This window comes from Saccopteryx bilineata, chromosome 3 (genome assembly GCF_036850765.1).
Source record: "Saccopteryx bilineata isolate mSacBil1 chromosome 3, mSacBil1_pri_phased_curated, whole genome shotgun sequence".
NCBI classification, from domain to species: domain Eukaryota; kingdom Metazoa; phylum Chordata; class Mammalia; order Chiroptera; family Emballonuridae; genus Saccopteryx; species Saccopteryx bilineata.
The window spans coordinates 207,159,147-207,187,138 of NC_089492.1; the positions used below are offsets into that span (position 1 = coordinate 207,159,147).

The window sequence follows — 27,992 nt, forward strand, 5'->3', positions numbered from 1 at the left end:
TTTAGTATCACATCATAATAATTCCCTTTAAATGGCGGATTAAATAGAAAATACTATCCACTAATAGAAAGAAATCCTTCAGGAGGAAATGGAAAGGCTAGATACTTTGTGGTTTAGAATCAGATTTGGAGAAAGGTACCTTTAAATCTGGTCCTCAATGAAGGCAATGTTCTTGAAGATTTTGGACATCCCACAACAATAATGTCATGTGGATACAATAAGAATCTCAGGGCAAATAAAATAAAAAGCCCAATGTAAACTCTAATGTTGTAAGAAGTTCAAGAATGCAGAAATACTTTAAAGAATGCAAAATGACCAGTAACAATAATTAATACACATTTTTTTCTACAGGGAGACTTGTATGACAAAAAGATTGTCAAGATAGGAATCATTAAATCTGTTTTTACAAAAAGTGAACAAGTCACTCCAAAGAGATGTTTTCTCCAACAGTAAGACTTAGTAGGGTTTAGCTAAAAACTTTGTTACAGCACCTTGATTTCTTTGGAGAAAGGCAGTATTTAACAAAAAATTAGGCAGTTAATAAATTTTAAAATTAAAAATGGAGTGTTTTGGCCTTGGCCTGGTAGCTTAGTTGGTTAGATCATCATTCCCATAAGACCAGGTTGTAGGCTTGATTCCTGATCAGGGTACATACAAGAATCAACCAATGAATGAATAAATAAGTGGAATAACAAATCTGTTTCTCTTTCTCTCTTTGCTTCTCTAATATCAACCAATAATTTTTTCTTTTTTGTATTTTTCTTTAGTGAGAAGCAGGGAGGCAGAGAGACAGACTCCCACATGCACCCAACCGGGATCCACCCAGCATGCCCACTAGGGGGCAATACTCTGCCCATCTGGAGTGTCGCTCTGTTGCAATGGGAGCCATTCTAGAGCCAGAGGAAGAAGCCATGGAGCCATCCTCAGCACCTGGGCCAGCTTTGCTCTAATAGAGCCTTGGCTGTGGGAGAGGAGGAGAGAAATAGAGAGAAATGAGAGAGGGAAGGGTAGAGAAACATATGGGCACTTCTCCAGGTTGCCCTGGCCAGGAATCGAACCCGGGACTTCCACACACCGGGCCAATGCTCCACCACTGAGCCAACCGGTCAGAGCCAATGAAAAAAATTTTAGTGAAGTGTTTTTAACTTAAAAAAAAAAGATCCCTAAAAGACATTTGTGGAAATCAAAGAAGCCCTCTTAGGTTTTACGACTAAAACAACCCAGATGTTCCTTGAATTTCCATTCATTAAAGAAAAAAAGGCAGAATTTCAAAGAGAAAAGCTTTATATATTTTATTAACTCCAATTGTATATTGTTCATTTAAGATTTAAATATAACTTTGTAAAGCTTAATATTTGGTTTCTTCTCAAAAACTTTTACATACAAAAAGTCAGACAATTATGCCCATTAAACCATTGTTTCTCTGGATACACACACACACACACACACACACACACACACACACACTCCACAAATAACTTGTAAGGCACATTGGCTAAATTGAGGAAAGAAGAAGGGTGATTAAGCAGCCCCAGGCTCTAGTGGCAACCCTAAGATAAGACAGACACACTTGTCACACATTAGTAACACATGAGAGTGACAGATACAACAGTTGGAAAGTTCTGCATGGGGTATTCTGATTCAACAGTCTGCTTAAAGGGAGTGTAGCTTTCAAAAACAGAAGTGAAAAGTGAGATGTTTTAAATGCTTTTTAGTAAATTTAAAATGTATAAATGACTATCTAAAAGTCTTAGATTTACACGTTCCACAATTAGGCTCTTATTTAAATGTGCTAATTCAAAATCTTTTAAAGACCCTCTTTATGAAAAATCTGAATAATCATATATTTATAATATCCCCAAAAGCTAATTAACCATTATATTCTAAGAAATGAATATCAATTTAATTTTACTTGTGAGACAGTTCATTCAATTCTAATATTTAAGGTATTTCTGCTAGTATTTTTAAGTTTTCTATTTTCAAACAATGTCCTTATGGTTCTTTCTGATAAGCAGGTGGGAAAATGTCAGCTACACTAATAAATTTACCAGGAACCTGCTTCTTTTTTTTTCTTCTTTGTCTAGCTGATAACAATAGATTGCCAGTTAACCAGTTTCCTAAGCAAAACTAATTAGGTAAGTAAGTAACAAACTTAAAGAGCTCCAACACATCAAAAATTCTGGTATTCCTAATTTCACTGAACAGACCTTAACTATATACCCTTTTGGCATACAATAAAAGAAACTTTATACTAAGGGGACATAAAGTAACATATGAAAAAAAGTTTAAATATACATTTCATTCTTGGATGTATTTTTGAATAGTTATTTTAGCAATTACCATTATGATATCTATGATAATCTAATTCACAATAAGGCCTTAAACCACAGAGCTTTGTACATAAGCCTCTTAATCAAAAGGTCATTCATAAATCTAGTTAGTAATATGCATATTTAAGTTACTAGGAATAAAGTATAATAAGTTTAGTTTACTCAGCCATGCATCAACCATGCAAAAAAATAATGTAGCTAGAATGGTGGATAGATATCTGGTAAAATGACAGATAAAACACATCGTAATATTGATTTTAGAATGAAGAGTGGGTTTATGGTGTTTACTGTACAATTCCTTCAACTTCTGTATGTTTGAAAATTTTCATAGTAAAATACAGGGAGGAAGAAGTCATCAAAGTAAGCACTGTACTTCATTTACATATGTGACAAGATATATAACTCCCAAAGGTTAGTGGTTTTTCATTTAAAATCTACCTTTTGCTTCTAGGAATGGATACTATTTTCTTCACATTTTACTGGAAACTGAAGAAATTAAAAAAGCAATGTGATTAAATCATACAAATTAGTACCTCATTAAAATAGAATATAGTTTTAGAGAGGGTTCAATTACAGTTTATAATATTTTACAGTAGATTTTATGGTTGTGGCCTCAAGATCCATCCTCTCTCCCTCTCACTATGCAGTGGTGTTAGGACTGGAATTACCCCCATCCGAACCCCACGTGCAGGCCCTGATTGTTAGGGTTTAAACCAAACAGGATAATCCCACCTTGCTGCACAGTGATTAAGTCAGGGGTTGTACAAAGAGTGTAATTTTTAAAACTTTTGCTGGAAAGTATGGGTACAGGTCCTTATTCTGTACATTATGATACGTGGGTATAAAACTTACCTGTTAGCCATTCTAACACAATAAAGAAAACCTTTTGAGGAGAAAAATGATAAGGGCAGACTTGAGAATCATGGTTAAATGCAACAAACTGGAGCCCAAATTGCATTTTTCCTGAAGCACACCCTGCACCTTTGGTCTTCTCAGGTACATGAGTCAATCAATCCCTTTTATTACTTAAGCCACAAATAAATTCAGAATTGGGTTTTCTTTTATTTGCAAAAACATCCTATTTTTAAAATATATCTAAGTAAATAAATAAAAAAATATAAGCAACATAATCTAAGAAATGCTTAAAACAGTCATTTCCAAAGATGATTATGGAGAAAAATCACTTTGGGAATTTTGTAAACATATAGATGAACAGAAGCCATTTCTGACCTACTGATTCTCAATGTCTGGGAATGAGGCTTGAAAATCAGTACACGTGGGAAGCTACATGCGGTGATTATGATACAGCCAGTGTGCAGACCAAACTTGAAACGCCCTGGTTTGAACCACCACTTTTTTTAAAAAAAAAAATTTATTGATTTAGTGAGAGAGGAAAAGAGAGAGAGAGGAACATAGATCTGTTGGTTACATAGGTCTGTCCCTGTATGTGTCCTGACCAGGAATTGAACTGGCAACCTCTGTGCTTCTGGACGACGCTCTAACCAACTGAGCTATCCAGCCAGGGCTGAACCATCTTTGAAAATTAACTTTTCTTTTTAACACAAACTCAAAATTCTATTTATGTACCAATTGTAAAATATTTTTAATCCTATTTCTTAAGGATCTCAAATATTTCATGAGTTTACACTCATTATAAAAATTACTTAGTATAGTTTTACATATAAAAAAGAGAGAAATATCTCTTTCAACTTCCACCACAATGGTAAATGAAGTAAATGACCAAGGCTTATAACCTTATTTACAAACAGTCTCTACATTTCCAGAAAGAATATATTTAAAAAAAAATAGAGGAAAACTGTCAAGGGTTCTTATATTAATTTCTTTCAATTCTGCTATCAGTTTCACTTCACATTATTTCTATGTAGGTTTGAGCTAGTCAGTTCACCGTCTACAGAGGGTGGTTCAATTTTGATCTCAAATCCCTTTCTTGGTTAACCTAGCTTTCAAACAAAAAATATTACTTTAAAATTTAGTAATATATGATGAGGAACTAAATAAAAATGTTTGGGATCTGAAAAAATTCCACATATATGACCTCTATGATTGAAAACAAAGATAACTGTTCTAAAGAATGAAAAAAAGAAACAAGTATTTGAAGACCAGCAAAATGATTCTTTAAAAACTTAAAAGCATCAATATCTATGAGGAAATATGGCAATGAATAAGGGAATCATGAAGTCTAATTCTTTAAATTTTTCATTAGGTAACAGTTTGATGTAATTAAAAAACTATATTCTTTAATATAACATAAATCCGTGGAGAGGAACATTTTACTACGAGCAGTGATTCAGGTGTTCGTCTACCTGCACTGTTTATTAACGACTTTAGACATATACACTCACTTGTTTTCTCCCTGCAACCATGGAGCTGTAATCAGAGACTGGGTGAGGCAGAGGCAGAATGAGCCAAGGATGTGCCACATTTTCTGTTACAGCTGACTGAAAAATCAGTAAATCTGAATATAGTCAGCAGGAAAATAAAAGTGACTGTCTTTATGCAGTGTGTAAACCGTCACAGTAGAAAGTGGACATTTTAATCAAAGATATCTTCAACTACATCTACTGTACTACAACACACTATTTAGAAAGTTGAATAATTACATGGGGTGGTTCCTCAAGCTAGAAGATTGGAAAGAAAATGTGAAATGTCTTCTCTATAGCTCCAAGCAGCATGTTTTTACATGCTATACTGCACTAAAACTAAGATGAATATGTTCAGGTGCTTTGAACAAGTGCTTGAGAGGATAGTGGGGTTTAGTAGTGTATAATATTAAAAAATATTGTGGAGGCGAGAGAAGAAGCAGGGGCAGGTTTGTTTAAACCAGGGGTGGTCAACCTTTTTATACCTGCCACCCACTTTTGTGTCTCTGTTAGTAGTAAAATTTTCTAACCGCCCACTGGTTCCACAGTAATGGTGATTCATAAGGTAGGGAAGTAACTTTATAAAATTTATAAAGCAGAGTTATAGCAAGTTAAAGCATATAATAATAATTACTTACCAAGTACTTTATGTTGGATTTTTGCTAAGTTTGGCAGAATAAATCTTTATAAAACAACTTACTATAGTTAAATCTATCTTTTTATTTATACTTTGGTTGCTCCGCTACTGCCCACCATGAAAGCTGGAACGCCCACTAGTGGGTGGGAGGGACCAGGTTGACTACCACTGGTTTAAACTCACGAATTTAATCAGCCTCATCTTTAGAGATACTGTAATAGGCATGCCTAGAAATCCACTCTTGTTTATTTGTTTCTTTATCTATTTTTTAATGCTGGTTATTATTTACCCTATCTTGCCACAGGAAGAACACTTCTTTAGACAGGAAGATAGGAGATTTTAAAAGCCAACGTTATAAGTCATAGGCTTTTTAATACTCTCTAACACCATGATGGCGAACCTTTTTATAAAAACCACCCGCTTTTGCAGTGCTGGTCCAGCCAGCATGGCTCTAACACCTAGTTAATGTACTAAATACATAGAAGAGGTAGTAGTAAGCACTCTAGGTCAGGAGGCAAATATAAAAGCACCTTGTATATTATTTACATCTTAAAAAATGTTTCTACAGCTTTTTAGTTTACAAATTTTTCAAAGTTAAAGAAGATTTAAAATAATAGTATAACAATACTCATATGCCCTTCAGCTATATTCACCAATTACTATTTTGCCACATTTGCTTTCTCTCATTTTATTTACCTATAGCTTCTGAATCATTTGAATGTAAGTTGCAGATAAGACATTTCACTACTATTATTTCAGTATGCATATCCTAAGAATAAGTAACTTGTCTTACATAACCAAATGATATTATAACAACTAAATTAATAGTGTAGTCATTGAACATGTAGTTACTATTCAAATTTCCTTAAAAGGCACAGAATAGTTATTACTGTCCAGAATTGAACCAAGGTTAATGGTTACATTTGGTTATTATATTTATTTAGCCTCTTTTAATATACAATTGTCTTTCTACCTTTTTTGTTATTTTTCATGACATTGTTAATATTTTTGAAAAGTCCAAGTCTAAAAATTGTGTATTATACAAGTTGAAATAGAAAAACTTCCCCATTGAACAAAACTCCAACTAAAGCACTATTTTTATTCCCTTTTCCAAACCAAGTAGGCAGTAAAGTAAAACTAATATAATGTATATTTAATGGGTGGTTGGACCAAGGGAGTTAGTCCAGACTAAGATATTTTTGCCTCTTGTTAAGAGACTAGGCTACAGGTTTAACTATGGGGTCAAAGAACTTTCTCCATATTTGACATCACTTTAAACATGTGCAAGAGTCTTTTAGCCTGTCATTTGTCTCTTCACAAAAATACTCTAAAAGGAGGGCTGATGAGCCCTGGCCAGGTAGCTCAGTTGGTTAGAGCATTGTCCCCCTATGCCAAGGTTGTGGGTTTAATTCCTGGTCAGGACACATACAAGAGTCAACCAATGAGTGCATAAATAGGTGGCACAAGAAACTGATGATTCTCTCTCTCTCTCAAATAAAAAAAAAAAAATTTAAATAAAAATAAAAGTAGGCAGATGACTTTAAATTCTGGGAAAAGCATAGGGTTGGTCATAAAGAAATCTCTAAGAAAGATTGGATTTATAAAAGAAAGCATCAGAGAGACACTCATTAAGCTTTATCTCGCTCACTGAGACAGTATTCACAGCTAGAAAACTGTAGTAGCTAAAGAGAATGTGAATCATCTTCTGGATAGTAGTAATTGTCGTATTTTAATATCCTCATATTCCATGTCATGGGGGTTATAATCTCAGTGAAGGATTCATCTCCACTTTTATTTCTTGGCTTTGTTTTTTATGCTACCAACTAAAGCTACTGAAGGGTGCACTGTTTTTTGTTTTTGATACCACAAAGTTAAACTCCAAATAGGCTCTTGTGTAGTGTAAAGCAGCTCTCACCTCACTTTTTTCACTATGAAGAAAAGATAGATGTCAATATATCCCGTTTACTAATGATAAACACGGTCATGCTAGGTTGAGTTAAGACCCGAGCAGACCTTTGAGGAGTGAGTGCTGCTTTGGGGATGTAAGACTTCTGAAGAATTAGTTCCTAGATTATTTATTTATTTATTTCCTGTAGACAGAGGGGAGGGGAAGGGAGGGGAGGGGAGGGGAGGAAGGGAGAGGGGAGGGAGGAGAGAGAGGAGAGAAAGAGAGAAAGGGGGGAGGAGCAGGAAGCATCAACTCCCATATGTGCCTTGACCAGGCAAGCCCAGGGTTTCAAACCAAGGACCTCAGCATTCCAGGTTGACACATTATCCAATGCAATCACCACAGGTCAGGAGAATTAGTTCCAAAAAGCCTTTCTAGAGCTATTTAAACATCATTTCATTTTTTTGGCATTTTACTACCCATCATTGTTATTTCCCTAAATCCTCCTCTCCCAGCTTAATGATTATTATGGTCTAGACCAGTGGTCCCCAACCTTTTTTTGGGCCACGGACCGCTTTAATGTCAGAAAATATTTTCACGGACTACCCTTTAGGGTGGGACAGATAAATGTATCACGTGACCGAGACAAGCATCAAGAGTGAGTCTTAGATGGATGTAACAGAGGGAATCTGGTCATTTAAAAAAAAATAAAATATAATTCAGACTTAAATATAAATAAAAAGGAAATAATGTAAGTTACTTATTCTTTCTCTGTGGACCGGTACCAAATGGCCCACGGACCGGTACCGGTCCGCAGCCCGGGGTTTGGGGACCACTGGTCTAGACCTATTGTTTCCAAACTCTGTATTTTTATCATCACTCTTCCCTCTAGCAAGACTTTCCCTAGATTGATCAACCAATAATAAGTCTGGTTTATGGCATGGTCCCTTTATCTGTACATTGTCCTCAGAGATGGTTTGACCTAAGCACAGCCTGGCTCCAATAGCACAAGAGGATTAAACAGACTCAGAGGCTGGCTAACTTAACAAGGATCACGTGGCTAGCTTGGAAAAATCTGAGGGTGAAATCAGGTTTCACTCCTGGTCCCATATTTGTGAGACAAATCACAGCAGGATATGTGTTATTATTTTTCTAAAAATGGTGTTATTTTATGTTATTCATGTATCTTTTTTAATTTAAATTAACACAATACTCATTACCATCTTTTCAAGCAGTGTCCACATTTTCTAGGTCTTTATTTTGACTTTTTAAAAGCTGGATTTCACTATCCAGCAGTTTTTTTAAAAGATAGGATCAGGATCATCAGAGCAGTATCCCAGCAGTCTTTTCACATTGGAAAATGCCAACCCATTTTTTTCTTTCTTTCTTTCTTCATTTTCCAAGTGAAAAGAGGGGAGATAGACTCTCGTATGCACCCCAACAGGGATCTACCTGACAACCCCTGTCTGGGGCCAATTCTTTGCCAATGTAGGGCCATGCTTGCAACTGAGCTATTTTTAGTGCCTGAGGTGAAGGCTCCATGGAGCCATCCTCAGCGCCTAGGGCCAATGTGGTAGAATCAATCGAGCCATGGCTATGGGAGGGGAAAAGAGAGAAAAAGAGAGAGGGAGAGGGGGAACTTCTCCTGTGTGCCCTGACTAAAAATCGAACCTGGGACATCCACATGCCTGGCTGACACTCTACCACTGAGCCAACTGGTGAGGGCCTTGTTTTACAATCCTAACCTCTGCAGTTACTTGATCTTACATTTTTCTTCTATGACTTTATTCTACTTTTTAGAACTGTCTATCAAATAAACTATTCTTTTCTGGTTTTGGTAATGACGCACTAAACTTCAATTTGTTTCCTTAGTGGTACAATCTTCTTTCTTACCTCATTATAATTTTTTATAATCTTATTTTTTGATAACAATTTTACTGAATTCCTGTTTAGTTGTTTTATAATGTGAAGCAATTTAATTCTTCTCATCCTTAAATTACATTTCTTTTTGGTTGGGATCCTGTTGAATGCCATTTTTTTCTCTTTCTCTGTTCTAATAACATAAACTAAGTTGCTGTGCATTTCTTCTCATCATGCTCATGGCTAGGTGATAGTCCAGACATTCCAAATGCTTTAACAAATGGGTTATTAATGATTTTCTTTGCTCTCCAAGCTCAAGTTGTTCTCACTTTTCTCTAGCCTGAGACAGTGCCATTCAACTGGTGTGCCACAAGAATTTTTAAAACACACAGATACCTGACTTTTTAGTCAATGACACTGATCTCTTTCTCTTGGACTGTCAAATAAACAACAACAGGGCCATGGTCAGTTGGCTCAGTGGATAGAGTATTGGCCCAGCATGTGGATGTCCTGGGTTTGATCTACGGTCAGGGCACACATGAGAAGCGACCATCTGCTTCTCTCTCTTCTCCTCCCTTTTCCCTTCTCACAGCCAATGGCTCAAATGATTCGAACGTAAGCTCCGGATGCTGAGGATAGCTCGGCTGATTCCAGTATCGGCCCAGATGGGGCTGCCAGGTCGATCTGGTCTGGGCGCATGAGGGAGTCTGCCTTTCTATCCCCCCTCCTCTCACTTAAAACAACAACAACAACAACAAAAACAGGCTCTTGCTGATTAGCTCAGTAGGTTAGAGCGTTGTCCCAAAACACCACGGTCGCAGGTTCAATCCCTGGTCAGGGCACATACAGGAAATGACCAATGAAGGCACAACTAAGTGGAACAACAAATGAATGCTTTCTTCTCTCCTTCTCTCCTTCTCTCCCTCCCTCCCTCCTCCCCTTCCTCTCTGTGTCTCTCTAAAAACAGCAACAACAACAAAAAATCACAACCCATGATAATAGCCAATACAATAATAACCGGTTGTCTGGTATGAATGAATCTAAATTATACCTATTTTTTGGCAGATCGGCAAAAAATGTATTTTTTGGTGTGCAACAGACATTTTAGTAATTAGTGTGGGCCTGAGGGATAGCACAGGTAAAGGAAGAACCTGGCTAAACACGGGATCCACATAGTCTTCTGTGATTTTGTTAAATATCTTGTATAACCTAATTGGGAGGATATGTCAAAATCTGAGTTTTAGAATTCAGATAATCTCCTGAATTCACTGTGTTGTCCCAGGGCCTTCACCTGAGTTAAAATTTCCAATCTCTTTTACAGGGTTGTTCCTTTCATAAACTTCTACAACTCTTCAGTCAAGAAGAGTTTTCCTTCTTTCCACATCCGAGATATTAACAAATTTGTGGAGGATTTTGCTGACTTACCTATACAGCATGGTGTGTGGGGTAGGAGATGGGAGACTGCTGAGATTAGCAGCCAAGCCCTGGTAGGCCTCTCTGCTAAAGAATAGTCTATTTCTTTCCTAAACTGTCACTTTTCAAGTTTATTGTATTGGGCTATGCTCTTTTCCCCTGTCAGGCTGCTTCTAGTGGGAAAGTATTTGTCTTAAAAAACAACTATTTTTTACTATATTGTTCAATGGTTGGGGGAGGAAATTATGGGATCAGTTTTAATTTATCTCTAAGGCAACACTTATTTAAATAAATGAATGTTTACATTACTTAGAACCTGCTACCTGCTCTTATGGCATACAATATCAAAGTTTCTTATACATGGCTGTTTTCTGCCCCTTAAAATTCATTCAGCAATTATTTTTTGAGCACTGGTTATATGCCAGGACACAAGGTATAATATAGCAGAAAATAAGACAAACAAGGTTTTAATGTATTATATGTAGGCAGGAGTTAATTAAAAAATTTTTTTTCTATTGATTTGAGAGAAAAAGAAGGAGAAGTTTCATCTCGTTTCACTTAGTTGTTCCATTTAGTTGTGAACTCATTGCTTGCTTCTTCTACATGCCCTGACTGGGGAACTGAACTGGCGACCTCAGTGCTCAGGGACAATGCTTATCCACCAAGCCACCTGGCCAGGACTGGTTTGAGTTCATTTTTAAAGTGAAGATAATGTCAGGCACTGATAAGAGATATTAAAATAAAAAAAATTACGATGATGAAAGAGTGAGCCACAGAGTGAGGGGACTGCTTTACAGAGGTGGTGGTCACAGACTACCTCTATTTGTTGGTGACGTTTACATTGAGATACAAATGATGAGAAGGAACCAGCACTGGGAAGATCAGGAAGCACAGAATTCCTAATGTAAGAAAAAACATGAGCAAAAGCCTTAAGGAAGGAATGAATGTTCTTTGTTCAAGAAACAAAGATGGTTGGTGTTGCTACAGCATAACAGGAGGGGTGTGTTGTTTATAAGACAGTCAGGGAAGCAGGCAGGATCCAGACTACTCAGGGACTTTAAGGCTAGAGGAGTGAGTCACTTTTGCTAGGTTGACCAAGTTTTCTTTGTTGCTATTTTCTGTAATTATTTGGATCTCCTAGTTTTTATGTCCATTCTAGCAATAGCTACTTCAAAAATTATTCAAATGTATATACACTAGAAAAAATTATAATGGTAATCATGTAAATCTGTGTAGTATAAAAACACCTGACCAGGCGGTGGTGCAGTGGATAGAGCCTCGGACTGGGATGCAGAGGACCCGGGTTTGAGACCCTGAGGTCACCAGCTTGAGTGCGGGCTCATCTGGTTTGAGGAAAAAGCCCACCAGCTTGAACCCAAGGTCACTGGCTCCAGCAAGGGATTACTCAGTCTGCTGAAGGCCCACGGTCAAAGCACATATGAGAAAGCAATCAATGAACAACTAAGTTGTTGCAACACTCAATGAAAAACTAATGATTGATGCTTCTCATCTCTCTCCGTTCCTGTCTGTCTGTCTCTGTCTATCCCTCTCTCTGACTCACTCTCTATCTCTGTAAAAAATAAATAAATAAAAATTTAAAAAAACACACTAAATTGATGACCCTTACTCTTTTGTACCAAGCCCTTTCCTACCAAGCACTATCCCCATAGGAAATACTGTAAACAGTTTTGACATGTATCACAGTTGACATTCCAATGTATTCAAATACTTTTATATATACATACACATATCTGTATATACACATAATACATACATACTTTTTAAACGTATGCAAATGGTTATGACATACATCATTTTTATTATTTGTTTTTCTTATTTAATATGTCTTACAGATCTTTATGCTTTTTTTTGTAAGAAAGAGAGAAAGAAAGACAGAGATAGGAAGGGAGAGAGATGAGAAGCATCAACTTGGTTGCAGCACTTCAGTTCAAGATTGCTTTCTCATGTGTGCCTTGACCAGGGGGCTCCAACCAAGCCAGTGACCCATTGCTCAAGCCAGCGACCATGCGATCATTTCAATGATCTTACGGTCAAGCTGGCAACCCTGAGCTCAAGCTGAATGAGCCTGCACTCCAACCTGTGACCTTGGGGTTCCAAACCTGGGATCTCAGTGTCCCAGGTTGATGCTTTATCCACTGCGCCACCACCAGTCATGCTCTTTATTCTTAAAGACATAGACTATTCCAAATATGAATACTAAGGTTTAAGCATTCCCCTACTCAAAAGTAGTTGCTAATGCTCTTAAATAATAAAAGCAACATGGGCTGTATGATCTGTCTTAAGAGGTTACATTAAAAAAACACAAAATAAATCTAAAGTAGAAGGAAATAATAAAGACAAGAATAGGAGTAAAACACGTGTCTTATTATTAAATTTACAATTGTTAAATAGTATCATCCTGGCCAGTAGTATCAGAAGTAATGGCTATGAGAAGTACATTGCTTTCTCCTTTCTCGAATGCTCTACAGATGTCTAACATACCATCCAATTCTCAACTGAAACTTGTAATTAGTTAATAAGTTGTAAATAATTAGTTTAGAATAGGAAATCCAGTACTTAATATACTTTGACATTTTAAGCCTGACAACTTAAAACTTAAAACACAGTTTACAAATAGACATCACACCCTTAAAGGAAATAACAGAAACAATTAGTAATCTCTATGCTCTCTTCATAGAGATTTCAAAATAAATCTAAGGTTATACATAGGATGTGGGTTTTTCACTGGGAGTAGTATTACAGAAGGTTTGTGGTATAACAAGGGTCATGACACAATGCAGGTTGCTTAGTCTCAAATACAAGTGTAAAGCTTACATTTAAAAAAATATTTTAAATTATACCCAGAGATTTTTAAAAATGTAACAAAGAGATTAGCTACATAAAGATATATTCAACCTCTCTCTCCTCTGTAAAAGTTAAACTATTTGAGACCATAAAAAGGCAATATCTTGACTGTTTTAAAGGTTAAATAATACTTTTTTTTCAAGGCTATATTATGAAACTATGTTCAACTGTCACAGAGGCAATCATATTAACTTGCAGCAGGGGCCCAATTTCTAAATCCTAATTTGATATTTTTCAATTCGTGTATTAAAGCAAATGTATTAAGAAAACTGTAATTGCACATGAAATTATTATAACAGAGGAAAACCCAATAATTTGAGTAAATTCTCCACAGGTGATAAGTAATCACCGTGATTAATCAACATAGTCTTCCTGAATCATCAATAGCAACCTCTTAGCTTTAAAGTTATTACTGATTTGTACTTTGCCCTAAAACAAATTAATCAGAATAGTAAATGTGGTAAATGGTAGCCTCTCTGTGACTTCAAGGTGACTCATCTGAAACATCTAAAAACAAATCATACTCATATCATGTACAATTGGGTGAGTTTCTAAAACAGTTTCCTGTAACTTAAAGTTATGGCCAACATATATATGAAAAGGTGCTCAAGTTCACTAGCTATTAGAGAAATGCAAATAAAAACTACAATGTGATATCACCTCACACCTGTTAGAATGGCTATTATCAACAAGACAGGTAATAACAAGTGTTGGAGAGGCTGTGGAGAAAAAAGGAACCTTCATTCACTGCTGATAAGAATGTAAACTAGTACAGCCATTACGGAAAACGGTATGGAAGTTCCTCAAAAATTAAGAATAAAATTACCATATGATACAGCAATCCCTTTTCTGGGTATCTACCCCAAATTTTTAAAAACATTTATTCACAAAGATATATGCACCCCTATGTTCATTGCAGCATTATTCATGGTGGCCAAGACACAGAAACAATACAAGTGTCCTTTGATAAAGGACTGGATAAAGATATGGTACATATATGTATATGCAAAGGAACACTAATCAGCCATAAGTAAAGATGAACTACTGCCATTTGCGACCTGGATGGACCCTGAGAATATCATACTAAGCAAAATGAGTCAGTCAGAAAAAGCTAAGAACCATGATTTCACTCATATGTGGGGTATCAAACTGAAACTCACAGACACAGACAACAGTATGGTGACTACCAGAGGGAAGGGGGATGGGTGATAGGATAAGGGGGCCAAATATATGGTGATGAAAAATTATTTGACTTTGGGTGGTGGGCACACAATGCTATACACAGATCATGTAGCATAGAAATGTGCACTTGAAACCTATATGTCCCTATTGACCAGTGTCAGCCCAACAAATTTAATAAAAATAAATAAATTGATCTAACTATTCACATAGCCCCAATAAAACCTTAACAAGCAAAAAAAAAAAAAAAAAAAGTCACAGACAAAAGGGTTTATGTTCTTTATTTTAGTAACTAGAAAGAATAAAGTATATATAAATATTTTTAAGAAAATGAGGTAAGTTGAAAAGTATAGAAAAAAGAAAAAAATTTTCTCAGTGCTAAGACTGATTTAATTCCTTTTCAGGATACATACAAGTACACACATTTTAAAAGAGATGTTTCATAAACATCTCTTTTGCTAAATGCACACATAAAAATCAGCATTTGTACAAGGTACAAAAGCTAGAAAATATTTCTTATAAATTATAGTTTAATTGGAAATGGATCAATTGTGTGACCAATACTTAAAATTCTGTATAATTCCAGGGGGTTCCAAAAACCATGGTTTTACATAAACTATTTTTTATAATAGTCTTCTTTTAAAGAACAGTTTTAGGCCCTGGCCGGTTGGCTCAGTGGTAGAGCGTCGGCCTGGTGTGCAGAAGTCCCGGGTTTGATTCCCGGCCAAGGCACACAGGAGAAGCGCCCATCTGCTTCTCCACCCCTCCCCCTCTCCTTCCTCTCTGTCTCTCTCTCTTCCCCTCCCGCAGCCGAGGCTCCATTGGAGCAAAGATGGCCCGGGCGCTGGGGATTGCTCCTTGGCCTCTGCCCCAGGCGCTAGAGTGGCTCTGCGTGCAACAGAGCGATGCCCCAGAGGGGCAGAGCATCGCCCCCTGGTGGGCGTGCTGGGCGGATCCCGGTCGGGCGCATGCAGGAGTCTGTCTGACTGTCTCTCCCCATTTCTAGCTTCAGAAAAATACAAAAAAAAAGAAAAAAAAAGAACAGTTTTAGATTGACAGAAAAATTGAGAAGATAATTCCTATTTACCTCCTGCACTGTTTCCCCTAGTGTTAACATCTTCCCTTAGTATGATCAATTTATTACAATTAAGGAACCAATATTGACACACTTTTTACTACTTTATTCAGATTTCCTTAGTTTTTTTTTTTTAAGTCTTTTTTCTGTTTTAGGATTTTATGCAGGACACATTACATTTAGTTGTCATGTTTCCTTAGGTAGCTCGCGGCTAGGATAGTTTTTCAGACTGCTGGTTTTTGATGACCTTGACAGCTTTGAGGAGTACTGGTCAGGCATTCTGTAAGATGCTCCACTATCAAAATTTATCTGATATTTTTTTTCACGGTAAGATTGGGGTTCAGGGTTAATAGAAGACCACAGAGGTAAAGTGACAGCCATTTTTATGACATCATAGCACGAGTACATACTATTAATGTGATTTATTACTGTTAATATTGATCTTAATCATCTGAGTAAAGTAGTGTTTGTCAGGTTTCACCACAGTAAAGTTATTCTTTATCCTGCTTTTCCATACTGTCCTCTTTGGAGGGGAGTTACTGTGCATAGCCCACACTTAAGGAGTAGGGATTTATGCTTATCCTCTTTGAGGGCAGAGTATCTAGAATTTTTCGCACAGAGATTTATCTCTTCTTCCCCACTTACTAATTTATTCAATCATTATCTATATCAGTATGAACTCATGAATATTTATTTTCTACTTTGAGTTATGATCCACTACTACTTTAAACATTGTTCTGCCTTTGATGATTGGGAGCTCGTTCAGTTAGCTCCTCTTTGTCCCTTTAACATATTTCTATTAATATAGACTTTCATTTTGTTTTTGTAGCACTTTACTACTTTCTAGCATTGTAAGATGCTCCAGACGCATCTTGTATATTTCCTGTCCCAGTACTGGACTCAGCTATTTCTCTGAGAAGCCTCGGTTTCTTTTATTATAAATGGTATTCGAGTCCAAGAAGTGCGTGCAAGGTGTACATAAACTATTTTTTTTAATTAAATTTAATGCAGTGACATTGATAAATCAGGGTACATATGTTGAGAGAAAACATCTCCAGATTATTTTGACATTTGATTATGCTGTATACCTCTCCCCCAAAGTTAAATTGTCTTTTGTCACCTTCTATCTGGTTTTCTTTGTGCCCCTCCCCTCCCCCAACCCCTCTCTCCTTCTTTACCCCATCCCCCCTCCCCCCACCCCCCACCCCTGTTGCCATCACAATCTTGTTCATGTCTCTGAGTCTCATTTTTATGTCCCTTCTATGTATGGATTCATATAGTTCTTAGTTTTTTTTCTGATTTACTTATTTCACTCTGTATAATGTTATCAAGGTCCATCCATGTTATTGTAAATGATCTGATGTCATCATTTCTTATGGCTGAGTAGTATTCCATAATATATATGTACCAAAGCTTTTTAATAACACCAAGGGGAGCACTGATATTATGGAACTAATTCTTCAGGTGCTACTATGAGTTGGTTTGGGGTATCTGAAAGATATCCTTCATTTCTAGATATAGTAATACACATAAAACCTCTAGATATTTAATCCCTTTATATTTAACTGCATACTAACATTGGATACCAAAGAATCATCTCTGAGCACGTTAGTAAAAAAAATTTCAACTGAATTTTATATATAATGATTAGATAGCAACCTAAGTAAAATACACTATATACTTAACTTCCTTTGTTAAGAATTGGTGTTGACTAGATAAGATTACAGAATAGATATTTTTTTCTAACTTAAAAATGCTTAAAATTTTGAGAAAATTAAAAAAAAAATTTTAATGTTCAAGTAAGTTGCACAAAACAGAAACCATTGTGCTTCAAGGCGGGGGGGGGGGGGGAGAATCTTCCAAAAAGAAGTTTGTTAGCCCAGTTGGCATATAAACTACCGCCTGTTATGAAACTAACAAATTAGCTCAGGAAGTTGGAAACCACAAATTGATCACAAAGTTTTATGATAAACTTCATCATTTAGTAATGTCATGGTAATGAAGCCTTATTAAAATACATAATAAAGTTCAATAGTAAAGATTTTATCATTTCCTTTCTATCTCAGTCAAAACTGCATACTGATCTGGGCACACTGATTTAAACCTAACTCCTTCATTTATGTCAGAACAGAATTCTGAGTGGGTGTTTTTAAGCCCCAAGTGGTTGGGGTATTGCCCATCTGAGGCAACCCTAGAGGTTATCTACTGGGCAAGCTAACCGAAGTGGGTAAATGTGACTGGGTACCAGGAAAAGAACAAAAAAGTCGGATTTGCGTAGAACTAAACTGTTTTAAATAAAAAACTTTCCATTATTTAAAAAAAAAGCAGAATTAATTTCATAGATGTGCTTAGCCCTTTTTATAACAATCAAAATATAAACTGAATTCCAGGTTAAATATCAGAAGGCTTGGGTTCAATTCCCATCTATTTTCTTCAACTAACTGAACAAAATGAACTTTTCTATGTTTTTTTCCCCACCACATAGAAAGTGGGGAGTTCTGTTTAACAATAAAATAAAAATAAAGTCCTCAACTATAAAATAACATTTGGATCTCTATAATAAAGGTAGAAAATTCCACTAAGAGGAAGAAGAAACAATTTTTATTTTTTAATTATTTTTTTAGTGAGAGGAGGGGAGGCAGAGACAGACTCCAACATGTGTCCAGAATGGGATCCACCCGGCAAACCCACTAGGGGGCAATGCTCTGCCCATCTGGGGCCATTGCTCCATTGCAACTAAAACCATTTTTTAGTGCAGTGGCAGTCAACCTGGTCCCTACCGCACACTAGTGGGCGTTACAGCTTTCATGGTGGGTGGTAGCAGAGCAACCAAAGTACAAATGAAAAGATAGATTTAACTATAGTAAGTTGTTTTATACAGATTTATTCTGCCAAACTTAGCAAAAATCTGACATAAAGTACTTGGTAAGTAATTATTATTATATGCTTTAACTTGCTGTAACTGCTTTATAAATTTTATAAAGTAAAGTTACTTCCCTACTTTATAAATCACCATTACTATGGAACCGGTGGGTGGTTAGAAAATTTTACTACTAACAGAGATACAAAAGTGGGCAGTAGGTATAAAAAGGTTGACTACCTGTTTTAGTGCATGAGGGCAGAGGCCATGAAGCCATTCTCAGCGCCTGGGGCCAACTCGCTCCAATTGAGCCATGGCTGCAGAAGAGGTGGAAAGAGAGAGAAAGAAAGAGAGAAAGGGGAGAGGGGGAGGAATGGAGAAGCAGAGAGGCACTTCTCCTGTGTGCCCTGACCAGGAATTGAACCTAGAACATGCATATGCAGGAACGACACTCTACCACTGAGCCAACCGGCCAAAGCCAAGGAAACAATTTTTAACCATGATTTCCTTACATCTAAATACTATGAATTCTTGCAAGCACTATTTTCTGAATCAACTCAATCTTTTCAATAGTTTAAATGTCATCTAACTGATCACTCATAAGCTCAAAACCCTGCAATGACTTTCCATCTTATTCAGAGAAATGCCTAAATTCTTAGGTCCTACGTAATCTGCCCTATTTACCTCTCAGACTCCCTCCACTTCCCCTATAACTCCACCAAGGGTATATACTCAGACAAACTCTTGGCCTTGGCCCTTTGCCCTATTTCCTTATTAGGGAATTCTTCCCCCAAATCAACAAATCACCTCTTTCAAATCTTTGTTTATATTAGGTTCTAATGGGCCCTTCCTGACCACATTATTTAAAATAGCAATAGTACCTTACCCTCAGCACCCAACCTTCTTCCTTTCCTACAGTTTTTTTTCCCATTTCATTCATTATCTTCTAAATTACACCATCTACAGTTCATTTATTTTGTTCATCTGACTTTCCCTCTATCATAAGCTTGAGGAGAAAAGGGACTTTCGTTTTGTTCACTAATTTTTCTAAAATGTTTAGAATAGTGACTAGCACATAGTAGGTACTCCATAAACATTTGTTGACCTGAAACGAATACCCCATTTAAATTCATAACTTAATCTCCTTCACATCTAGGCTTTTAAATGAGAATGACTATAATAGCATGAAATGGTGTAAGAGCGGTCTATAACAGTGTTCGAGGAGCAGAGATGGCAAAATTTCTGAGGTGGCCTCATCAGGGAAGACTGATCACACCAGGTCAAGCTTAAGCTGACCTTTGAAATAAATTGAAAGGAGGAGAGAAGAAAAACAGAGTGAATCAGATGACAGATTTGAAGGATTCTTAACTAACTCATGGTGGCTCTAGTACAGGCACATGCTGAGAAAAGTATGAAATGAAGCTAGAAAGGGAGGCAAGAATCAGAGCAGGAAGGGTCTTGTGGAAGAGAGCGAGAATTTGAACTCTGTCCTGAAAGCCATGGGAAACTACTGAAAGATTTTTAAATGATGAACAGGGAACTAGCAGTACCTAGTAGGACTAGGAGTAACTATATAATAAGCAGAGTTATAGGCTGCAGTTGATTTGCTAAGAAGATTTATAAAACTACCATGACAACATTTTTAATATTAAAGAAAAAATTTCATTTTAATCCCAGAAAGAATTTAAGTTTGAGTGGGTTCTCATAAAAACCAACAAAATCTCATTTTACAATCTTCTCTCTGCCTGTTTTCTCAACTATAAAATAGAGATATTAACAATACTTATTCCCATGTAGTTATTGTAAAAACTAAATAAGTGAATATATATACTTAAGTGGCTAAGAATACCACCTGTCATGTTTTATGCAATCAATAATGCTAAGTAATAATAATAGTCTTATTATTAGTATCCTGAAAGAATTAACATTAAAATAATAAAGTATGTGTTCCTCCAAATGGAAAATATGTAAAAAAATAAAGAGTAAGTGAAATAACAGGGCTCACAGTGGACAGAAATAAGCTTATGCAAATGTACATTTTAGGAAAAGCCAAAAAGTCAAAGCAATTCTTGATTTGAAGCTATATACAATTCTTGCAAAGGGATAAGTTCACTATCTGGAACAGATAAAAACCATTCTAAAGGGAAATCAAGTACCTTCTGCACTTTCCAATTTGGTTGTAATTTTTGGAATCCCCTACAATGTGTGTGATTTTTTTAATATAAGATCATTTATGAGCAGTTTTTCTGGAGGACAGTTAGGGAAGAAAGAACACTTTACACATGCTTTACCACTTAATCCCAAGTGTAAGGCAGGTAGGTAACTTTAGGATCCTCACTTTTGAATGAGTAAATAAAAATAACTTGTCAAAGAGGCAGTTATAAAAAGTTTGACTTCAAAATCTACATTGTTAACCAACACAAAATCTCTAGCAATTATAAAATAACAAAAAGACCACAGATAAAAGTGAAATGGTTACTTGGGGGAGGGGTTGGGGTGAGAGGAGAAAAAAGGGACAAATATAAGGTGGCGGAAAATGATTTAACTTTGGGCACACAACGCAATCGACAGTTCAAATGCTATAAAGATGTTCACTTGAAACGTATGTACTCTTGTTAATCAATGTCATTTCATTAAATTTAATTTCAAAATAAAAAAAACCAAAAAGACAAAATGTTGTGACCACAGAGTCATTTAGGATTCTAAAATCCTCTTGTTCCTAATAAAAATTAAATTTCTTGAAGCCTTTTATTTTGATCAGAGTATGTCATGTTTATTTTTGCAGGCTACTTACAGAAATTCCATTAGCCTGAGGCATTCTACCTGAAAATTAGCTTGTAATGTATAGGTGTAGAAGGCAAGGAAAAAAATTAATTTCTCCTTTAAAAAATAATTGCTATTATCTTATATGTAATAAAAGCCATTAACACCAACAATAAATGTGCCTAAATTTTCAGAGGTTTAAATTCTATCCAATGACATTTCAAATAAGAAACCCAGGCTCAGTAACTCCTTCTGTACAGTGATAAATGCATTTAGGCTGAGTCTGAATTCATTTAATCCTTCCTAATATGTCGGAAAGAATGTATGCAAATTCATACATGTGTGAATATAATGATAATCTCTGAATTTTAAATAACTAAATATTCAAATCACATACATGAAACATTGCTTATTGTAGAAACAATAGCAGATGACTGATTTACTGTATTTGTTCAGTTTCTTCAAATACAAGTATTTGAGTCATGGCTATGTCCCAGACATTATATACCAAGCACAGAGTAATACAAAAATTGAGTAAGATAGGCAAAAATTCCTCTCTTGCCTGACCAGGTTGGGTACAGTGGGTAGAGAGTTGACCTGGGACACTGAGGACCCAGGTTTGAAACTCCAAGGTTACTGGCTTGAGCTCAGGCTCACTGAGCTTGAGCTCAGGCTCACCAGTTTGAGCGTGGGATCACAAACATAATTCCATGGTCTCTGAGCTCACTGGCTCTGATGGAGCCCCCTAGTCAAGGAATTATGAGAAGTAATCAACGAACAACTAAAGTGCCACAACAAAAGTTGATGCTCCTCATCTCTCTACCTCCCTGTCTGTCTCTGTCTCTCTCCCTCTTTCTCTCTCTCTCTAAAAAAAATTTCTCTCTCATGGTGCTTCCATTCTGGTGGGGAATGTGAACAACAAAAATGTATCATTGATGGCAAAGAAATAATTGTTTTGAAGAAACATAAATCTGAGTATATTAGAAATACTGATTAGAACAGGAATATTATTTTACATACAAATTTGGCCAGAGAAATTTTACCTAAGAAAACAATGGAGACCTGTATTTAAAATTCATAATTGTAACAACTGTCACAAGTATTAAAATGATATACATTGGAACTTTAAAGTTCAACCCAAATAAGCAATAAAGTATGGTGACTAAAATTAATGAAAAAGTGCTATTCTGTTTGAGAAAGGAAACACTTGGGTGATAACTTTTATAAACAGTTCTAGGAAAATAGCCAAAATTTGAAAGCTGCTATACTTAAAAAAGATTAAAATCACTATGAGACCCTAATATAAAATAGTTCCTCCAAAGACAGGGTGGAAAAACATTATCATAAAGAATATTAAGTATTACAGATGTAGTTATTTCAGAACAATAACATGGGGGAAATTATAAACTTTAAATTATAAAAGTGTCCCACTGACTAAAGAATCTTTTACTAAACTTCAGCCTCATATCTACTACATAATGCTACAGTGTTTATAAAAATGAGCATTTCATCTAATGTATTTTCTCATCTAAATATAACATTTACAAAGTATAATTTTCTTAACTACATTAAAAAGCAGTCTTTGATTATACCAAATAACAGATTATATAATATAATTTATTAAATGAAGAGCTTAAAACATTTATTCACTAGAGTAACAGTAATTGAAAGGGTTGATGTGAAGCAACTGGAAGTATAAATGTTTGACTAAGTTGAGTTCTCCCCCTAGTGGAACTTGAAAGTAATCTAAGGTATTTCCTTGACTAAGACTAATCTAAAATGTTTTATTCTTAGAATTGAAAAATAAGTTCTAGGTTTTAACAAAAGGTCTGTTTATAAATATTAATCTTTATGTAATAAGTAAATAAATGAGTAGAATTTGAATCAATAACATGTTTACTGAAAACTCCAGGTGAAAACTAAGTGTATTAATAGTAAGCTAGCCAAGAAAAACTCAGTAAGCAGAAATACCTCAAAAGCAGAGGACAAGGGGTACAGAAAATATAGCAATGTATGAAGGCATAACAGTATGTAGAATGGTACAGAATTTTGAAAGAATACAAAAATTTTGAAAAGAGTGTATGTGTGTAGCCAGTGGGGAGGAAGGCTGGGAGGTCATGGTGAGAGATGAAGCTAGAGATGTAGGTTGGGCAATAACAAAAAGATAAACATTTTATGTTGAGGAGCTTTGATGTGATTTGGTAAATAAAAGGCAGTCAATAAAAGTTTTTATGTTTTAGAAAGATAACTCTGGTAGCTCTGTGGAAGAGCTGAGGCTGGAGAAAAGTAAACTGGAGAAGAAGTCATTAAATGTTCGTTGGGGGCAGATGAATGGAGTGCCAGGGAGTATACAGAAAGGCTAAGGAAGTTCTTAAAAGTGTTCCTGGAATGATTAAAATTACTTTTGATTTAGTTTTAGATTTACTCTGGACTTTTTCTCTTTTGAAGAAATTGAAGAGTTGGACAAGATGTTTATTAGAAGGTAAATCTACAAGAGCAGGCGAGGAGGTAAAATGTTGGTAGAAATGTTAACTAGCACAAGTACTTGGTAAAATAATTGGGTATTGGCCCTGGCCGGTTGGCTCAGCGGTAGAGCGTCGGCCTAGCGTGCGGAGGACCCGGGTTCGATTCCCGGCCAGGGCACACAGGAGAAGCGCCCATTTGCTTCTTCACCCCTTCCACCGCGCCTTCCTCTCTGTCTCTCTCTTTCCCTCCTGCAGCCAAGGCTCCACTGGAGCAAAGATGGCCCGGGCGCTGGGGATGGCTCTGTGGCCTCTGCCTCAGGCGCTAGAGTGGCTCTGGTTGCAACATGGCGACGCCCAGGATGGGCAGAGCATCGCCCCCTGGTGGGCAGAGCGTCGCCCCATGGTGGGCGTGCCGGGTGGATCCCGGTCGGGCGCATGCGGGAGTCTGTCTGACTGTCTCTCCCTGTTTCCAGCTTCAGAAAAAAAAAAAAAAATTGGGTATTATCAGGTAATGTTGAAAATTTGCACACTCTATATACCACAGTCCTGGTATATATGGTAGAGGGTAAAAAAAAGCATAAGTGAAATTCCTACTAGGTTGAAAAATTCAATCACAAGACTTGAGATATAAAAGAAGAAAAAAAATTTAATTGGAATAGGAACATTTGATTTTAAACGTGGTGAATTTGAAGTGTCTATACAATTTCCAGGTGGAAAAAATAGGTAAGTTGGACTTCAAAAAAAGAAAATAAAATGTACATAAAAAAAAAATAGAGCAAAAAGACAACCCACAAAATGGGAGAAAATGTTTGTAATCCACATATCTGATAAGGAATTGACACTAACAATGTTCTATAAGGGACTTCTAAAACTCAAGAACCATCTCATTAAAAAATGGCCAAAGATTTGAACAGACAATTCTCTAAAGATTCTCTAAAGATAATTCTCTAGAGAGAATTGTCAAGGAATTAAGCAAAGTAAAAACTCTGCATAGACACAGACAACAGTATAGCAATTCCAAAAGGGAAAGGGAAGGAGAGGGAGGTAGATGAGGGTAAAGAGAGGATAAATGGTGATAAAATGAGACTTGACTTGGGACGATAAACACAAATGATGTATTATAGAATTGTACACCTGAAATCTATATAATTTTATTAATGTAACCGCAATAAATTCAATTAAAATAAAATAAAAACATTAAAAAAAATAAATGGTAGTATAACACCAAACTAAAAAGTTTTTGCACAGCAAAGGAAACCATCAACAAAATGAAAAGACAACCCACTGAATGGGAGAACACATTTCTCAATGATATATCTGATAAGGCATTAATACCCAAAATGTATAAAGAATTTATAAAACTCAAACACCAAAAACACAATCCAATTAAAAAATGGGCAAAGGCCCTTAATAGACCCTCTCCAGTGAGGGCACACAGATGGCCAATAGACCATGAAAAGATGCTCAACTTATCAGAGAAATGCAAAATGAAGCCACAATGAGATCACTTCACACCTGAACAGTTATCATCAATAAATGAACAAACAAGTGTTGAGGAAGATGTGGAGAAAAGGGAATCCTTGTGCACAGTTGGTAGGAATGCAGATTGGTATAGCCACTAGTGAAAACAGTATGTAGTTACTTCAAAAACTTAAAAATGGAACTGTCTTATGACCCAGCTATTCCACCTTTGGGAATTTATCTGAAGAAACCTCAAAACACTGAATTGAGAGAAAATATACACCCCTATGTTCACTGCAGTGTTATTTACAATTGCCAAGAATTGGAAGCAGCCCCAGTGCCCATCAGTAGATGAGTGGATTTAACACTGTTGTACATTTGCACAATGGAATACTACTCAGCTGGAAAAAAAAGAATGTAATCTTACCTTTTGTGACAGCACAGATGGACCTGGAGAGTATTATGCTAAGTGAAATAAGTCAGTTAGAGAAAGACAAAAACCATATGATCTCACTTATATGTGGAATCTAATGAACAAAATAAACTAAAAAAAAAAATAGAAACAGACTCATAGATATAGGGAACAGACTGGCAATTGTCAGAGGGGATGGAAATTGGGTATCTGGATTAAAAAGGTGAAGGAATTGAGCAGAAAGAAAAAAACCTCATAGATACAGACAACAGTATGGCGATTATCAAGAAAAGGGGGTGGGGGAAGTAAGAAGGTAAAAAGTAGATAAATGGTGTTGGAAGGAGACTTGACTTGAGGTGGTGAACACACAATACAACATACAGACAATGTATTATTATAGACGATTGTATACCTGAAACCTATATAATTTTACTAACCATGTCACCACAATAAATTAAATTATAAATAAATAAATACACAAACAAACTTGTGATTTCTTAGACTGACCACAGGAGAACAGGATATGACTGTTATGCTAATTAACTAATTAATATCACAGATACAATTAACAAATGAAGTTGTTATCACTAGCAAGCATTCACTACAAAGAATAAGTTCCTGTGCTCAAGCACACAAGTTACTATTTTGCTGTTTGCCTAAATCAGTGTTTTCATCTTTGCTCATTTATTACCATTAAATGGATAAATGCCTTAGAATGTAGGCTCAGCTCATTACTTACATATATTACCTTGATTATAATTTGACCACATCCATATTTCAGTTAGAAGAACCCTACAAAAATCACTTCTATTTATATAACACAGCCTGATCTGCTAAGTCTGCAGAATAATAGCATCCTAATTGGAAAGAATAAAAGGTTACCTTTGAGTGTAAACCAAAAAAAGAAAGAGACAGAGACAGACAGGGACAGACAGGCAGGAAGGGAGAAAAACTAGAAGCATCAACTTGTTGTGGCACTGTAGTTGTTCATAGATTGCTTTCTCATATGTACCTTGACTGGGGCTCCAGCTGAACCAGTAACCTCTTGCTCAAGCCAACGACCTTGGGCTCAAGCCAGCAATCTTGGGCTTCAAGCCAGTGACCTTTGGGCTCAAGCCAGCGACCTTTGGGCTCAAGCCAGCGATCCAGGGTCATGTCTACGATCCCACACTCAACGCCAGCAATGCTGTGCTCATGCTGGTGAGCCTGTGCTCAAGCCAGTGACCTCGGAGTTTTGAACCTGGTTCCTGAGCCTCCCAGGTCGACACTCTATACACTGCGCCACTGCCTGGTCAGGCAGGATGGCTATTACTTTTTTTAAAAGAAACAAAATTAATAAGTGTTGGGAAGGATGTGAAGAATTTGAGACCCTTGTGCATTGCTGGTGGGAATTTAAAATGCTGCAGCTGCTGTGAAAAACAGTATAGCAACTTCTCAAAAGATTAAACATAGAATTTCCATACAGTTCAGCAATTCTACTATTGGGTATGTACCATATAGAAATGAAAGCAGGCACTGAAACAGGTATTTATACACCATGTTCACTGTGGCATTATTCATAATAGCAAAAAGGTGGAAGCAAACCAAGTATTCATTAATAGATAAATGGATCAACAAAATGTGGCACACATATACAATAGATTATGCAGCCTTAAAAAAGGAAATTGACACATATTATAACATGGATGAAACTTAATGACATTATGCCAAGTGAAACAGCCAATCACAAAAAAACAGACACTGCATGATTTTTACTTATATGTAGTAAAATTCAGAGACAGAAAGTAGAATGGGTGGTTTCCCGGGCTCGGGGGAACCGGAGAATGGGGAGTTGTTGTTTATTGGGCATAGAGTTTCAGTTTTTCAATGTGAAAAGAGTTCTGGAGTTTGGTTGCACAACAACATGAATGTACTAAGTGTCACAGAACTATACACTTTTAAAATGTGTTATGTGTATTTTACCACAATAAAAAGAATAAACTTGGAAATGATTAAATTTTGAAAACAAAATCAGTCATTTTTAGGGTGAGGATATGTCACTGTTCAGAGGCAGAGGGAAGAGGAACTATTGCACTGTTTTTACGTGCACTTTCTTATAGTCACATGGTACCTGGATCTCAAGCTCAGCAATGTGCTGCTGAAGTTCAGCCACTGCAGCGATGCTGTCCGCTTCCCGGAGCCTCACAGCCATCACTTCTTCCTTGTTCTAGGGCGGCAAACAGAACAAACCAATAATAAACCATAGGATAAACCAAACTAATAATAAACTACTAATAAAACATAAACACAGTAACCTGTCTCAACTTTAGAAAATAACAAATAAACCCATGATTAAATGAAAAAAGGCTATTATCTCCTAAACTTGATATGAAATGAAGACTATATATAATAGCACTCCATTAT

General features: G+C 36.3%; 1 protein-coding gene across 5 annotated transcripts in view; it reads right to left on the reverse strand.

Annotated features, from left to right (window-relative positions):
• The window catches only part of EVI5 (ecotropic viral integration site 5), a 269,819-nt gene that overhangs the window by 49,792 nt on the left and 192,035 nt on the right, over positions 1-27,992 (reverse strand). For all 5 annotated transcript variants that reach the window (XM_066268649.1, XM_066268645.1, XM_066268646.1 and 2 more), the window contains one exon: positions 27,700-27,795. In XM_066268649.1, coding sequence (XP_066124746.1) covers positions 27,700-27,795 — 96 coding nt within the window. The remainder of the gene's footprint in view (positions 1-27,699; positions 27,796-27,992) is intronic.